Source organism: Macaca fascicularis, chromosome 10, assembly GCF_037993035.2.
Source record: "Macaca fascicularis isolate 582-1 chromosome 10, T2T-MFA8v1.1".
Classification (NCBI taxonomy): domain Eukaryota; kingdom Metazoa; phylum Chordata; class Mammalia; order Primates; family Cercopithecidae; genus Macaca; species Macaca fascicularis.
Window position 1 is genome coordinate 13393794 of NC_088384.1, and position 15989 is coordinate 13409782.

The 15989-nt window shown below is 55.5% G+C and overlaps 2 protein-coding genes across 5 annotated transcripts in view; one reads left to right on the forward strand and one right to left on the reverse strand.

Moving 5' to 3' along the window:
• Positions 1-1007: 1007 nt before the first annotated feature.
• On the reverse strand, positions 1008-14944 carry MAFF (MAF bZIP transcription factor F). Its single transcript, XM_005567311.5, has 3 exons — positions 14820-14944; positions 3628-3694; positions 1008-3102 (listed from the first exon to the last, which is right to left on the reverse strand). The coding sequence occupies exons 2-3, from the start codon at positions 3661-3663 to the stop codon at positions 2644-2646; spliced, it is 495 nt and encodes a 164-aa protein (XP_005567368.3). The 5' UTR covers positions 3664-3694; positions 14820-14944; the 3' UTR covers positions 1008-2643.
• The window catches only part of PLA2G6 (phospholipase A2 group VI), a 96414-nt gene continuing 93938 nt past the window's right edge, over positions 13514-15989 (forward strand). For 2 of the 4 annotated variants that reach the window (XM_045363638.3, XM_074003776.1), the window contains exon 1: positions 13514-13721. The gene's annotated coding sequence lies outside the window, so the exon portion shown is untranslated. Of the gene's footprint in view, positions 13722-14067; positions 14118-15989 lie in introns of those variants that run through there. The other 2 variants (XM_045363637.3, XM_074003779.1) reach the window with 1 other exon arrangement.

Genomic DNA, 15989 nt, shown 5'->3' on the forward strand with positions numbered 1-15989 from the left:
TTCCTCTCTGGGTGGGAGTGTCTGTTCACTAAAGGGATGCCCGGGAATTTAACCCTAAATTTCTTTTGAGACAGGGTCTCTGTCACCTAGATTGTGCAGTGGTACAATCATAGCTCACTGCAGCCTTGAACTCCTGGGCTCAACCACACCACTATGGCTAATTTTTTTTTTTTTTTGAGATGGAGTCTCGCTCTGTCACCCAGGCTGGAGTGCAGTGGCGCGATCTCAGCTCACTGCAACCTCCGCTTCCCGGGTTTAAGCAATTCTGCTGTCTCAACCTCCCGAGTAGTCGGGACTACAGACGTGCACCACCACACTCGAGTGTTTTTTTTTTTTTTTTTTGTATGTTTAGTAGAGATGGGGTTTCACCATGTTGGTCAGGCTGGTCTTGAACTCCTAACCTCAAATGATCCACCCACCTCGGCCTCCCAGAGTGCTGGGATTATAGGTGTGAGCCACCGTGCCCAGCCTGTTTTCTTATTTTTAAATTTCTTGTAGAGATGGGGGTCTTGCTATGTTGCCCAGACTGGTTTCAAACTCCTGGCCTCAAGTGATCCTCCCACCCCAGCCTCTCCAGTAGCTGGAACAATAGGCACGTGTACCACCATACGTGGCTAATTATTTTTTATTTGTTGTAGAGATGGGGTCTCACTGTGTTGCCCGGGTTCATCTTGGACTCCTAGTCTCAAATGATCCTCTTGCTTCAGCCTCCCAAAGTGCTGGGATTACAGGTGTGAGCCACCATGCTCCGCCAGAATGTAGCTCTAAATTTCACTGTGTTCATGGCTTTGTTTTCCCCAGGAGCTCCTGTGCTCTAAGCAACCAAAAGGAAGCATCGAAGTTTCAGCACCGCTGGTCTCTGTAGCCGTCTCCACCCCACCTCATACCCTGTGCAACAGCTGGTGATGTGCACCAGCCCTCCCCACCACCAGAGGCCCCAGGGGTTCAAAGCAGAAACCCATTCTAGACACCCCTCCCCAACAAAGATAGTCCAGGATACACACTTATTCTCTGTGGAAAAAGAACTTGACTTTATTTAGAAAGTCTACAAAATACAGAAGGCGATAACTCGCTTGCTGTAAGTCAGGAAATAAATAAATTCTAGGAGCCGGGCAATATTTTTAAACTTTTTTTTTTTGAGACAGGGTTTTGCTGTGTTGCCCAGGCTGGAGTGCAGTGGTGCGATCTCAACTCACTACAGCCTCTGCCTTCTGGGCTTAAGTGATCCTCCTGCCTCAGCCTCCCAAGTAGCTGGGACTACAGGCATGATGAGCCACCAAGCATGGCTAATTTTTGTATTTTTTGTAGAGACGGGGTTTCACCATGTTGTCCAGGCTGGTCTCAAACTCTTAGACTCAAGCGATCCCCCTCCTTGGCCTCCCAAAGTGCTGGGATTACAGGTGTGAGCCACCGTGCCTGGCTTAAACATTTTTTGTTGTTGCTATCCGGCTTTCCCTAAATATAAGATAAAATGTGATTTATTTGCAGATATAAAATATAAAGTCCAGCTCAGGGCCATACGCCACTTTCCCCAGGGAACAGGAGCTCAGGCTCTGGCTGGGGAGAATAACTTAGATCCGTGCAATAAATAAAACAGTGGGGAGGGGCAGTGTGGACAGTGTTGGGGGAGGGACTTGAGGCTGGGCTTCCCAGGAGAATGACAATCAAAGGCAGGGGTCAGCCCCCACCACACAGTGGACACTGACAGGGGTCAAGGTGGTACCCTTCTTCTTAGGACCCCACTCCAGGCTGCAGTAGGACTGCAGGGTCTGTCTCCTTGTCTCCCTATTTGCCACAGCAGTCCATGGCCCCGTTTCTCTGACTGGCCAGCCCCTGGACACCCTGGCTGCAGGGACAGCCTAGGGCTGAACCAGGCCAGCTCCTTCCCACTCTTCCATCCATGTCACCTTCTCTCTCCCTCTGCTTCTCTCCCCCTCCCTTGCAGCGAGCGGTCTCCCAGGCCAGGGATGCCCTCCCACCACCTTTCTGAGTCCCTGTCCACTGTCCCCCTGAAAACCATGGCTGGAATGAATCTTAGGGCAGCAGTGAGGAAACCCAGGTTTTGGTCCCAGCACAACCACTAAGTGAAATGTGACCTCGGGCCTGTTTCCCCATCTGTGAACTGGGTTTCACTAGTCTTCCTACCCACTCTTAGTTTCGGAGGGTCAGGCACCCCCAGGCCTAAACCAGAGGTGGAGGCATCTCTTCAGTGCAATTTCTCAGCAGGATGGCCTGTAAGTCACAGCCAGCCAAACCTAGCTCTGAATCCTGGGAGGGTTTGGAGGACATATTGGCACAATCAGAGCAGTTTCCAAGATGAGGGGTGCCCTCTTCTCCCCCAACAGCTGTTCTCTGAGCCGGCTCTGTATCTCTCAATCTAAAAAGGCTAAACTTTCAGCCAAGGGCGATCCCAGATCCAGACCTCTGTCCCATCCCCAACCTACCAAAGTTCCCCTTCCCAGGGCCATGCGGTCCCAGTTTTGGGGGCTGCAAGAGGAAGACAGGGCCCATGGAGGGAGTGTGTGTGCACCAAGGGGCCAGTGCTGCAGAGAAATGGGGCCTGGGCACAGAGGCGGCGCTCAGGCACTTTGGGGAGGGAGCTGGAGCCGGAGGGGCGTGGCTGGGGCATGGCGGGGGCGGGCACTAGGAGCAGGAGGCCGGGCCGTGGGCGGGGTCCGCTCCGGGGGCGGGGCCAGACCCCGAGCCCGGGGTGGACTTGACGATGGTGATGACGCTGGCTGGCGCCACGAGCGTGGTGGGCCCGCGGGCTGCGGCCACAGAGCGCGCGAAGCCCTGCAGTGCCTCGCACTTGCCGCGCAGCGCGTCGAGCTCCAGGCGCATGGCGGCGTTCTCGCGCGCCAGCTTGTCCACCTCGCGCTCCAGCTCCGACTTCTGCTTCTGCAGCTCCTCCTTTTGGCACACGCGCTTCACGCGGCAGCTGGCGGCGTAGCCGCGGTTTTTGAGTGTGCGGCGCCGCTGCTTGAGCCGTGTCACCTCCTCGGCCGAGAGCCCGCGCAGGTGCCGGTTCAGCTCGCGCACCGACAGCCCCATCAGCGCCTCGTCCGACAGGTGCGGCGTGTTCTCACTCAGCTCTCGCTTGATCTGCGGGCATAGGGAAACTGAGGCCCAGGGACTGGGGACGGTGCCCCGCTCCACACCTCGGTGTTCCTCTTTCACTGCCTTAGCCACCGAGGTGGTGGTTGGACTTGATCCAAAACCCTGAAGGGGAGCAGGAATCCGGGAAGGGGAAACCAGGCCAAACTAGGATCCGGACACAAAAGGAGGCCACCCCGGGCTCAACCTGAATTCTAACCTAGCGCCAAGCCCTGGACTCAGCCAGAGAAACCCAGCCCGGAAAGCACCTTTGAATGCACCAGGGGGCATTGACTCGATGGGGAAGGAGGATGGAGAGGGAAGTGACCTACCCCAGGGACATGCAGCCCGTGACCAGAGCCCAGGCCTCCTGGTTCCAGCCTGTGGCTGTGGCCCTTCCCTTGGGCATCATGAAGGCCTGGTGCCTGCTGAGCCACCCAGGGGATTCCAGGAAAGAAGGGGAAGTTGGGATGACGAGGCTCTACATGGGCAGGGAGGGAGGGCTTCATGGGTTAACAGAGGCTGCCTCCTTACCTTTAGAGCTTTGCTGGATAGGGGATCCACAGACATGTTTGCAGAAGGTGCCTTCTGGGCCGCAGACCTAGGGTAGAAAGGAGGTCAAAGTCACCTTGTTTTGTTTTTGTTTTCCCATTTAGAATAACATCCAAACTCACTACCTTGCCATTCAAGGCCTCTGCTATCTTAGAACTGATTCATACCTGCCACCTTCCTCTCTCCACATTGCTCCACAGGCCTCCTTGAATGGCTCTTTCCAGCCTCGGGAGCTGTGCACATGCTGTTCTCTTTACTGTTCTAGCTCCCCATGGTGACTCCTCATCATTTAGGTGTTTGCCCAATGTCACCGCCTCAAGAGATCTTCTTTGACCATTCCGGCTAAACGCCTCTTTGTGTCACATCACATAACCCTGCCTATTAACCCTTGTAACAGTCACCTCTTCTGCATTTCTTGTGCTTGGTTCCTCATCTATGATTTGTTTCTCCTTCCCACTCCTCCTCCACCAAAACGGAAGCCCATGAAGGCAGAGGCCTTGCCTGTCTCACCATGGCATCAATATGCCTAAATAAGTGCTTGGTATATAGTAGATGGCCCAGTAAGTGTGCACCAAATGAATAGATGTCCCTCTCCTGACCATTCTTCCACATGGGGCTTGGTCATGTGCCTTTGATTTGATTTTTCAGAACTTTTTTTCTTTTTTTGACACAGTCTTACTCTGTCGCCCAGGCAGGAATGCAGTCGTGCGATCTCGGCTCACCTCCCGGGTTCAAGTGATTCTCCTGCCTCAGCCTCCCAAGTAGCTGGGATTACAGGTGCCTGTCACCATGCCCAGCTAATTTTTTGTATTTTTAGTAGAGATGGGGTTTTGCCATTTGGCCAGGCTGGTTTTAAACTACTGACCTCAGGTGATACACCCACCTTGGCCTCCCAAAGTGTTGGGATTACAGTGTGAGCCACCGTACTCAGCTGATTTTTCAGAACTTTTCTTAAAGTATAACCTACATTCAGAAAAGTACACACAGCATATGTGCACCAGTAAATGCCTTCTTTTTTTTTTTTTTTTTTTTTTTTTTTTTTTTTTTTTTTTTTTTGAGACAGAGTCTCGCTCTGTCGCCCAGACTGGAGTGCAGTGGCCGGATCTCAGCTCACTGCAAGTTCCGCCTCCTGGGTTTACACCATTCTCCTGCCTTAGCCTCCCAAGTAGCTGGGACTACAGGCACCCGCCACCTCGCCCGGCTAGTTTTTTTGTATTTTTTTAGTAGAGACGGGGTTTCACCGTGTTAGCCAGGATGGTCTTGATCTCCTGACCTCGTGCGAGGATCCACCCGTCTTGGCCTCCCAAAGTGCTGGGATTACAGGCTTGAACCACCGCACCCTGCCAGTAAATGCCTTTTTACAAAGCCCATCTGGCACCCCATAAGATACAATATCAGCCAGTCCCCTCTCTCCCCAGGCCTCCTTCATCTAGACCTCTGTTTTGGAAAAGCTTTCCCAGCTGCCTGGGGACTGCCCCACACTAACTCAGCATGCCCTAGGCAGATGGGGCAGCCATCCCTAGACCACTGAGGGCCTCTCATCTCCTAATCCCCCCTCCCACACGCCTGACAGCCGCATGCTCCTTCAACAACTATTTATTGAGCAGCTACTCTTTGCCAAACATGTAGTTGGTAATGGGGAGACAAAGGTGAATAAAACTCGTGGAGGGTCAGTGGTCATTGCTCTGGGCTGGAGAAGGGGACCAACTCCCAAAGGCCCCTATAAAGCAGCAGTCTGCTTTGTCCCTAGCTGATAGGATCTACTCCGCCATTCCTTGTGAACGTGAGTTTTCTCATCTGTCTCCAAGGGGAGGGGGCAGTAATAAGAAGCCAAGGAAAATGAAGGAAGATAGGCTGGGTGCAGTGGCTCAAGCCTGTAATCCCAGCACTTAGGAGGCTGAGGCGGGCAGATCACCTGAGTTCAGGAGTTTGAGACCAGCCTGGCCAACATGGCGAAACTCCATCTCTACCAAAAATACAAAAATTAGCCAGGTGTGGTGGTGCACGCCTGTAGTCCCAGCTATTCGAGAGGCTGAGGCAGGAGAATTGCTTGAACATGGGAAGTGGAGGTTACAGTGAGCCGAGACTACGCCACTGCACTCCAGCCTGGGTGACAGAGCGAGACTTTATCTCAAAAAAAAAAAAAAAAAAGTAAAAAGAAAATAAAGGAAGATGTTTTGTGATCTGAGCTGTAGCATCCTATAAACACATGCCATATCGGAAAGAGCATTACCCAGTTTGGTGGACAGCAGAGGGCAACAGGCCAGGTCCAAGCCCTGGTTCCTTGAGCTGTCTGCAGGGCTGACCTCACAGGTCGGCTCAGCCTCTGACACATTCTGGCAGGACCGAGGTGTCTCCCAGGGACAAGGTGGAGAAATGAAAACTACATGGACCTTGGTGCCAGACACACCTGGGGCCTTTTGGGAGTGGTCTCGCTCACTAGTTGTGGGGTTCTGGTAGGTTAGCCACTCTCTCTGTGCCTCACTTTCCCCCTGGGTGACACAGGTAGCTGTGTTAAGTCAGCTCATGTCACGCCTCTCTCAGGACCTTCCCACGGCTCACTGGAGTAAAGCCAGAGTCGTCACCGTGGCCCACAATGTGCTGCAGAAAGTGATCCCCAGTGGCCGGGCGCGGTGGCTCACACCTGTAATCCCAGCATTTTGGGGAGGCCAAGGTGGGTGGATCACAAGGTCAGGAGATCGAGACCAGCCTGGCCAACATGGTGAAACCCCGTCTCTACTAAAAATACAAAAATTAGCCAGGCGTAGTGACGGGCGCCCATAGTCCCAGCTACTCAGGAGGCTGAGGCAGAAGAATCACTTGACCCCGGGAGGTGGAGGTTGCAGTGAGCCGAGATCACACCACTTGCATTCCAGCCTGGACAACACAGTGAGACTCCATCTCAAAAAAGAAAAGAAAGTGCTCCCCAGCATGCCCTCTCCGACCTCAGTCCTGCTTGGCTCCCCTTTGCTTCCCCTGCCTCAGCCACACCTGCTGTTCCTCAACACAGGATGCATGCTCCTCTCCAGGACCTTCACACTTGCTGGTCCCTCTGCTGGCATTTTTTTGTTTTCATTTTTTTTTTTTTTTTTTTTATACAGGGTCTCACTCACTCTGTTATAGGCAGGAGTGCAGTGACATGGTCAAAACTCATTGTAACCCCAAACTCCCAGGCTCAAGTGGTCCTCCTACCTCGGCCTCCCTAGTAGCTGGAACTACAGGTGCATGCCACCAAGCCTGGCCAATTTTTGTACTTTTTGTACAGACAGAGTTTCACCATGTTGCCCAGGCTGGTCTTGAACTCCTGGGCTCAAGCGATCCTCCTGCCTCTGCCTCCCAAAGTATTGGGATTATAGGCATGAGCCACCGCTCATGGCCTCTGCTGGCATCTTTGTTCCCTAGATAGCCACAGAGTTTGCTCTGTCACCTCCTCAGGTCTCTTCAGACCCCATGTTCACTCAATTTAGAATTTGCAACCCCTGACACACACAGACACGCTCGCGCACACACACACACACACAGACAGACTCCCCATGTTCCTTCCCCACTTCAGGTTTTCTCATGTGTAATTATCATGACTCACATATATGGTGGGTATTTGTTCAGTGTCTGTCCCTCCCAGCCCTCCAATTAGAATGCCAGCTCCATGAGGGCAGAGCTTATACCTCATTCACCGTGGCCTCCCTTGTGCCTAGAAGAGCGCCTAGTACCTCATAGATGCTCAAGGAATCCTTGCTGAGTTCTCAGTGTGACTCAGGCCGAGGTGGGGACAGTCCAGGGCTTCTCAGGAAACTCCCCAGCCCCTCCTGGCCCACACAGTCAGGGGGTCTGACCGCTCAGAGGGAAGGAAGGAGTGGGACAGAAGGAAGTTGATGCTTGCAGAGATCCCCTGATGGGGCAGCCACTGTGGCCCTTAAGCAGGAGAGTCTTAGGAGTCACACAGGTTGCGCTGGGGGTAGCTGCGTGGACCCAGAGTGCCAGGTCAGGACCCAGGCAGCTTTAGACCCCTGTGTGGATCCATGGTGAAGACCAGTGGCTTCATGGGGTGAACCCTGAGCTGCAACCCCCACTGCTGAACATGCCGGCTTAGCCTGGGCTCTGGCCTCAGTTTCCCTGCCTAGCACTTCAAATCCTAGGGGGCTCAGGCAGGCCCTGGCTACCCACCTAGCTCTCCTTGGGGGCCTCTGTGCACTCCTATCCTACCTGGAAAAGTCGTATGAGATCTGTGGGCTACCTGACCTTTCAGACACTATCTGGAGATGTTTACATGTCAGCCTCACTGATCCTACCCTTCAATGCAGGCCTTTTTTTTTTTTTTTTTGAGATGGAGTCTGGCTCTGTCACCTAGGCTGGAGTGCAGTGGCAGGATCTCAGCTCACTGCAACGCCCGCCTCCTGGGTTCAAGAGATTCGTTCTGCCTCAGCCTCCTGAATAGCTGAGACTACAGGCGCCTGCCACCATGTCCAGCTAATTTTTGTATTTTTAGTAGAGACAGGGTTTCTCCATATTGGTCAGGCTGGTCTCGAACTCCTAACCTCAGGTGATCCACCTGCCTCGGCCTCCCGAAGTGCTGGGATTATAGGTGAGAGCCACTGCGCCCGACCCAATGCAGGCCTCTTAAGTGGTCACACTCACTGCCCTACACACACCTGGGGAGGTCCAGCACGCCTCCCTGCTGCCCTCAGCTCATCCCCACACAGCAGCTGGACAATCTTTGCACCACGTGAATCTGACCATGCCACCAACCAGATTAAAACTTTCCATGGTTCAGCTGGGCAGGGTGGCTTATGCCTGTAATCCCAGCACTTTGGGAGACCAAGGCGGGCAGATCACGAGGTCAGGAGATTGAGACCATCCTGGCTAACACGGTGAAACCCTGTCTCTACGAAAAAATACAAAAAAAGTTAGCTGGGCGTGGTGGTGGGCGCCTGTAGTCCCAGCTACTCAGGAGGCTGAGGCAGGAGAACAATGTGAACCCGGGAGGTGGAGCTTGCAGTGAGCCGAGATCGCGCCACTGCACTCTAGCCTGGGCGACAGAGTGATACTCCGTCTCAAAAAAAACAAAACAAAACAAAACAAAAACCTTCCATAGATAGTTCCATAGATAGATAGTTCCCTACTATCGTAAGGACAGAGTCCAGACCTACCCTCACAGCACCCCAGGCCCTGTGTGTCCAGCCCCACGCCCATTTCCCACCACTGCCACCTCCACTCTGCTCCAGCCACACAGAATTTCTTTCACTTCCTCCCACCCGTACTTTCTTGCCTCTGAGCCACCTCCCACCCCATGACATCTCTCTCCCCTTACTCCCCCCTACATTGGCAGACTCCTACTCATCCTTTTGCCCTGGGTGTAGACATCTCCTCCTCCAGGAAGCCCTCCCTGATCCTTAGGACTTGTTAGGCACCCCTACCCCTGTGTGTAATGGGTTGTGTTTCCTTGCTGTCTCTCCACCAGACAGCGAGAGGCTGAATCAGCTCTGGGTGCTTGAGGCCACCCATCTCAAGACCTGGCAGGGAGCAGGCACTGGGGAAGGGTGGATGGGCGGAGTGTCTGACGCCATCACCCAGCTAGTCAGTGTCCAAACCAAGTTCCAAGCTGAAACGTCGTTCAGTACCTCCTGGCCCTGTCTCTAATTCTTCCTCCTCTCCAGCTGCTTCCTTGCGCCTGTTGGCAGAGCCAGTACAGATGCTAGGAGAATGGGAAGAGAACAGAGGAGATCCCATCCACGTGACTTTGGGCCCAAAGGCGGGGTGTGGGAAACAGGGAAAGGAGCACTGGATTGGGAGTCAAGCTTGGGTTTAAGTCCCATCTCTGTTTTCTCAGGCTGTGTGACCTGGGGTGAGCCACTCCATCTCTCTGGGTCTCCACTTTCCCATTTAAAGGATCAGAATAATACCTGCCTCGCAGGGTTTTGGTGCAATCAAGTGGTATACACTGTAGAGGTCAGTGAGCACCTGGGAGGTTAGAATTGCTGTCTGTCCAGGAGGGGTCAGGCCTGTAGCCAGCACTGGGGTTTCGCTCTGATTCAGCATCTCCCAGCTGGCGGCAGTCACACAGGGAACTGCAGGAAAGGCCGTTCGAGGCCATCAGGTCCTGCCTCCTCACTTGACCCAAGGGGAAGTAGAGACCCAGAGACGGGCATCACTTGCTTGAAGTCACACAACAGGTGTGAATGAATATCTGCAAAGGCCCAGGACTGAAACCTGGTCCCTTCACACCGTCATCTCCCTGGTTCGCCCAATCCTGAGGTAATGCCCAGAGACGGCAATAGAGTAGTCCAGGCTCATACAGCCAGCATGGGGTACGATTCAGGCCTGAGAGTTCAAGACCAACCTGGGCAAGATGGCTAGACTTCATCTCCAAAAAATAAAAAGATTAGCCAGGTGCAGTTGTGCACACCTGTGTCCCAGCTACTTAGGAGGCTGAGGCAGGAGGACCCCTTGAGCCCAGGAATTCAAGGCGGGAATGAGCTGTGATCCTGCCACTGCACTCCCTGGGTGACAAAGCAAGACCCCGCCTCTTAAAAAAAAAAATTAGCCAGGCATGGTGGTGGGCGCCTGTAGTCCCAGCTACTCGGGAGGCTGAGGCAGGAGAATGGCGTGAACCAGGAGGTGGAGGTTGCAGTGAGCTGAAATCGTGCCACTGCACTCCATCCTGGGCGACAGAGTGAAACTCCATCTCAAAAAAAAAAAAAAAAAAGATAGCCAGGCAAGGTGGCTCACGCCTGTAATCCCAGCACTTTGGGAGGCCAAGGTGGGCAGATCATCTGAGGCCAGGAGTTCAAGAACAGCCTGGCCAACATGGTGAAATCCTGTCTCTACTAAAAAAAAAAAAAATGCAAAAATTAGCTGGGTGTGGTGGCGCACACCTCTAGTCCCAGCTACTTGAGAGGCTGAGGCAGGAGAATTGCTTGAGTCTGGGAGGTGGTTTCAGTGAGCCAAGAACAAGCCACTGGACTCTAGCCTGGGCAACAGAGCGAGACTCCGTCTCAAAAAAAAAAAAAAAAAAAAAGAGGCATAGGCAAGAAAGATCACCTCATCTCGCCATCATCCCACTATCCACAAGCAACAGACACATCACTAACCACACACAGCACCAGTTCCCAGTGAGGCAGGACACAGCCCCTGAGTCTTTCTCAGCACAGAACTGTTTTCTCCTGAGCTTGGACACAGCCTCAGAATCCTCAACAGTGCCTCCAGACCAGGCCCGAGAGATGGAACGGAGAGATGGAACCATCAGCCATTCCCTACCCTTGCTAATAGTGGAAGCTGGCTGTGTTTGTAAATACCCTCAGGCGCTAGGAAGGTTTTGAACCTGCTCTTCCCCCACTCCTCCATGCCCTCCTGTCCCAGCCTCAGCCCCCTCAACTGTATCCTGGATGTCAGCTGAGGCACCCACGTTTGCCCAGGAATGTCCTAGCTCAGCAAAGTCAGGCAATCACAGAGGGAAAGTCACAAGAAGGGGGAACTTTCTGGTAACCTCAGGCTTTCCGCAGGCAACCCCAGGCCAGGGGCTGCCAAGGGGCCTGGGTCCTCTGCCTTTGCCAGGCTGGCGGACCCTGGGCCTGAGAAATAGTAGCTGATCCAATCCCCTGTTAGGCACCGGAGGCAACCAAGCCACTGTTTGGTAGCAGTGGTGGACTGGAACCCAGGGGTCCTCTCTCTTCTATTCCGGCCACCACCGCCTCTCCCTAGCTTCTTCCCTTGGAAGCCAGCAGAGCTGACCTCCAGGGTCTGGAGGTCCATGACGTCTTCTGGAGGCATAAGGAGAGAGGTGACTCTTGAGGGACTGACAGCTGCCTTGTCCAGTCAGCAGCCACAACCCTCCAACGTCCCCCTCCCTGGCCCCAGCAGTCCACTCCAGAGACACCCTGTAGAAGGCCCACCCGCTGGCATGGGCTCCTCTCTGGCTGCTGAGCCATTTTGCTTGCTCTGTGAGGACAGAGGGAAAAAATGTGTTTTCCTAGGTCTTGGCAGCCAGCTCTGCTGGAGCCGCCTCCCTGCTGGAAGGGGAGCAAGGCTGGGAGAACCCAGCACCACAGAGAAGCAACGGCCTGGGGTTCCAGCCCTAGTTCGGGCACCCTCTCACACTCGCTGTGTGGCTTCAGGGACAGCACTCCCTCTCTCTGGGCCTCAGTTTTCCCAATACGCCAAACCTCCTCCAAGTCTAAGGTACCTTCCAACAATGACTATCTCCGAGTTTAGAGTTTCAGATTCTGGCTCAGAGCTCCAAGACCACCAGCAGAATGGAGGCAGGGAAAGGAAAGTGGTGAAGGCTTCCCGAAGGTGGGGGCATGAGACGCAAACTATCAGACTATCAGACTAGCCCTCTTCTCCACCTGCACAGCCACAGACCACTTCTTCTTTCATCTGGACCATGACCACAGCTGCCTGCTCACCAGCCTCTTGCCTTGCCGTCTGTCTCCAATCCCCACCATTGATCCTCCCGCAAGAGCTGTCAGAGGAATCACTACTGACCCAAACCCACAAGCCTGTCCGTGCTTGGCCCATTTCAAAACCCTGCAATGCCAGCCTGCCCGCAAGCCCACACAGTAGGGTCCTCAGGCCTCAACCATGTTCCTGTCCACTCTCTCCCAGGATCATATGCTAACAAATGAATGAACAGATAGCAAATTCTACTATCCCTGAATGTTTCCCAAAGGGACAAGCGGGCAGTGCATGCCAGTGTGTGTGAGGGAGGAAGTTGCCTGAGCCCTGAAGGATCTGCTCGCTTTTGGGAGACTGCTTCAAGATTCCTCCAGCCTCTGCCCTGGCTTCCTGTTTCTCTGGGGTTCCCAGGCCTTTTTCTGCATATGTTGTGGAGCTCTTCGAGGACAGGGATCCAGGGCTCATTCATTCAATCAGCAAACATCCGAGAAGCACCCATTGTGTTCCAGGCTCTGTGCTGGGCCCTGGAGACCCTGAAGTGAATCACAGTTCCTGCCTTCAAGGGCTTTGCAGACAACCACCACTCTATCAGACTCAGTGCACTAGTCACCTCCCCAGGGAAGCCTTCCTTGATTGCCCTGGCTAAGTCAGAGCGCTGTTATGTACTTTCAAACCACAGTGACTTCTCCCTCACATCACCCATCTCAGCTGTGTTTTGCATTTACTTCTGTGGATCTTTCTTCAACTCTGTGTCCACTGCTCAGCTGTAAGCTCCCAGAGGTCAGTCTCTGGATCTGGTCTGTTCATCTCATCCCTGGCATCTGGTCCAGGGCAGGGGCCCAATGGCAATGCAGGGCCCAGGGGTGATTCAATGGGAAGTTAAACCTCTCAATGCTAACTTTTCATCTGGGACTGAGTCAACCAGCCACTTCCCCTCATCCCCTGACCCCAGGCCCTACTTTGGAAAGTTTCCTGCCCAGCTTTGAGGGTGGGCCTGTCTGGTTCCTGTGCTCCTGGCCCCAACCCCCCTGACTCAAACCCCACCTACTCTTGGGTACCCCCAGCTCCTGGCATGGGGCAGTCGGCTCTTTCTCTTCCACAATTCACCTGGAAAATATGCTGTCTGCAGTCTGAGACTTCCAGAGCTTCCCCCTTCTACCCACCATCCTGCCATCCTGGCTGTTATCTAGTTCCAGTGGCAGATGGGAACACTGAGGGTCTCAGCTGCTGCAGCAGAGCTCACCCAGGGTTCAAAGATCCAAAGTCAAAAGATCATTGGTTCCTCACACTAGGAAGTTCCATTGCTTCCCTCCCATGATTCCCTAGCCTGTGGGTGGGTGGAGGGGGAAGGTGGATTAAGACCAAGGAATCTCTAGCCCCCAGCCCATCCTGCAGGCTGCTACAACAAACAGGTGCTTTCTGCAGGGCTATTGGGTGAGTGGGTAGGTGGTGGCTAGGTCAGGCCCCACCCCTCCTCGTTAACCCTTCGTGCAGAGGCCTATCCCCACTGCCTGCTGACCCTGCCTGGCCCAGGGTGAGGACTCGGGGTCTGCCGGCTGGCTCAGAGCCTCAGCTAGCTTCCGGCGTCCAGCTGTAGGTCAGTCTGGTCTCACTAGTCCCACTTGCGAACTGAAACTACCAGGAGGGCGGAAACCGGCTCCACCCCATCCTCCAAGACCTAGCAGGTACAGCCTCCAGAACCCGGACTAGCGAGAAAGCCTGTGGTCCTCTCCCTGCCCCGCACCTTTGCAGTCAAGGTTTTCTGGCCCTTCCTGTTCTCACGGGACTGAGGGGATGGGCAACCCTGGGAAGAACGAGAGTACGTTGGGTTTTCCCTCCCTAGGGAGCCCCAAAATCTGGGGACAAGAACCTGGGCTCCAACTCACTTTGTTACCAGATCCACCAGGGTGCCAAGCGGGGGTGGCTCACACCCCTCGCTCCTAGCTTAGCTGGGTGGGGTCTTTGATACCTTGCCCCACCCTGTGGCTGCGGGCACCGGCTCTGGGCGGGGGACAAACACTGGGGTCACGTGGCAGAGGCCCTGGGAAACTCCGGGGAGAGCGGGGACCGGACAGCCCTGGGTAAGTAGGACTGGGGAGGCCCGGGCCAGAATTCCCAGACCCCGTGTGAAGACGCATGGGTCCGCTTCCTTCGCTCGGGTCCTTGTTCCGCGTTTACTCCGGTGGCCAGCCCAGGGCACGCCCTCTCCGAGGTACACACCGCTGGTGTACAGGCCCCAGGGAGCGCGCGCGCGGACACGCACACACAAGCACACACGCGCACACACAGCACAACAGACACACGCCCCCCGAGGTACACCGCGAACGCACGCACCGGGCAGGATACCCAGGCCGCTCGCCAGGGAACACACGCCCGACCGCCCGCCCTCAGACGTAAACAAACCGCGCACGCACCGCCCGCCGGCGCCGGGCCAGGGCCTGTTCCCACCGAAGTCACGTAGGAGCACAGCGCCCCCGCCCCCGCCGGGCGGACGCGGAGATCGCCAGCCTGCGCTGCCCCTTCCTCCCCGGCGCCGCCGCCTCCCCGCCCGCGCCCCGGGAAGGGGCCCCGTCTCCACCCCCACTCCGCCGAGCTGGCCTCGGCCCCGTCCTTGGCGTCCCCGGGACGGCCGCTCCCTTCTCCCCGCCCCGAGCCGTCGGGCGATGGAGCCCCGGGAGCCCCGACGGATCGGGCCCCGGCGCCCACCCCAGGCGCGTCCTGGGGCGGGAAACTCTGCCGCCTCGGGGTCCCGCGCACCGCCCTCCTGGCCCCGCGTTCCTCACCCGCCTCTGGGCCCTCTTGGCCCGGCGCACTCGCACGCGCGCGTCTCGCCGCTGTCCCGGCCGCTGTCCCGGCCCGCGCTCTGGTCTGTCTCCCCTCCGCTCTGAGCCGCAGGTCGCTCTGAACCGGGCGCTCTGGAGCGCCGCGCTGAGTTTTGTTGTGGGGAGGGCGGCGCAGGGGGCCGAGGCCGCGCGGAGTTGTAAGGCGAGCTTCCCGGAATTACTCACTCACAGGATTCCTTTCATTCATAAAAACCCAGTCATGCGGTGACGTCACCGTCCCGGCCGCCCTCCGGCCAGCAGCGGCCGCCTGGTCCCTCGGCCCCGCCCCCGTCTGACCCCGCCCCCTGGTAGCCCCGCCCCCGGGGCCGCTCTGGTTCCAGTGCTCGTTGGGTGCGTTCACGCGACACGTCGCGAGAGCCCCGTGGGTGTAGGTGTCATTGGCTCATTTTGCAGTCAGTGGTCCTGGCCCTCTTCTTTCGACCTACACCTTCTGCCTTAATGATCTCATCCAGTCCCGTGGCTTTAAATGACATCTATGACCATGAGCCCCAGGTGTGTATTTCCAGAGCGAACAGCTTCTCTGAGTTCCAGACTCATAGCCAGCTGTCCACTCTGCACCTCCAGTGGGTGTCAGATGGGGACTGCAGAGGACTCGGCCCAAAGACCGCTCCTGATGTCAGCCCTACCTCCACTCCCCTGCCATCCCATCTCAGCTGCTCAAGCCAAAACCTGGGAGCCTGGCTCCATCCCTCACTCTCCCTTCCTTCCCACCTCAGGACTCAAGCTAGTGGTGTCTCCAGGTCTCCTGCATAGGACCACTTCTCACCACTTCCAGTCATGGCACCCGGTCTCAGCACCATCAGCTTACCCGGACAATGGCAGCAGCCTCCGGATAGATAGGCTCCATACTTTGCCTCCAAAGTCTTTCTTTCTACACCAGCCAATATTCTTCTCAAAACAAAGCTCAGGTTGTTTACACACCTCCTTTGGCCACTTTCTCTCCATCCACTGCTCTTCAGCCACAGTGCCCTTCTTTCTGTCCCCCAAACATACCAAGCTCATTCCTGCAACAGGCCTTTGGCACTGGCTGTCTCGCCTTCTGTTCACTTGCCTGGCTTTTTCTCATCTTTCACGTCAGCCCAGATGTCACTGCCTCAGAGAGACCTTTCC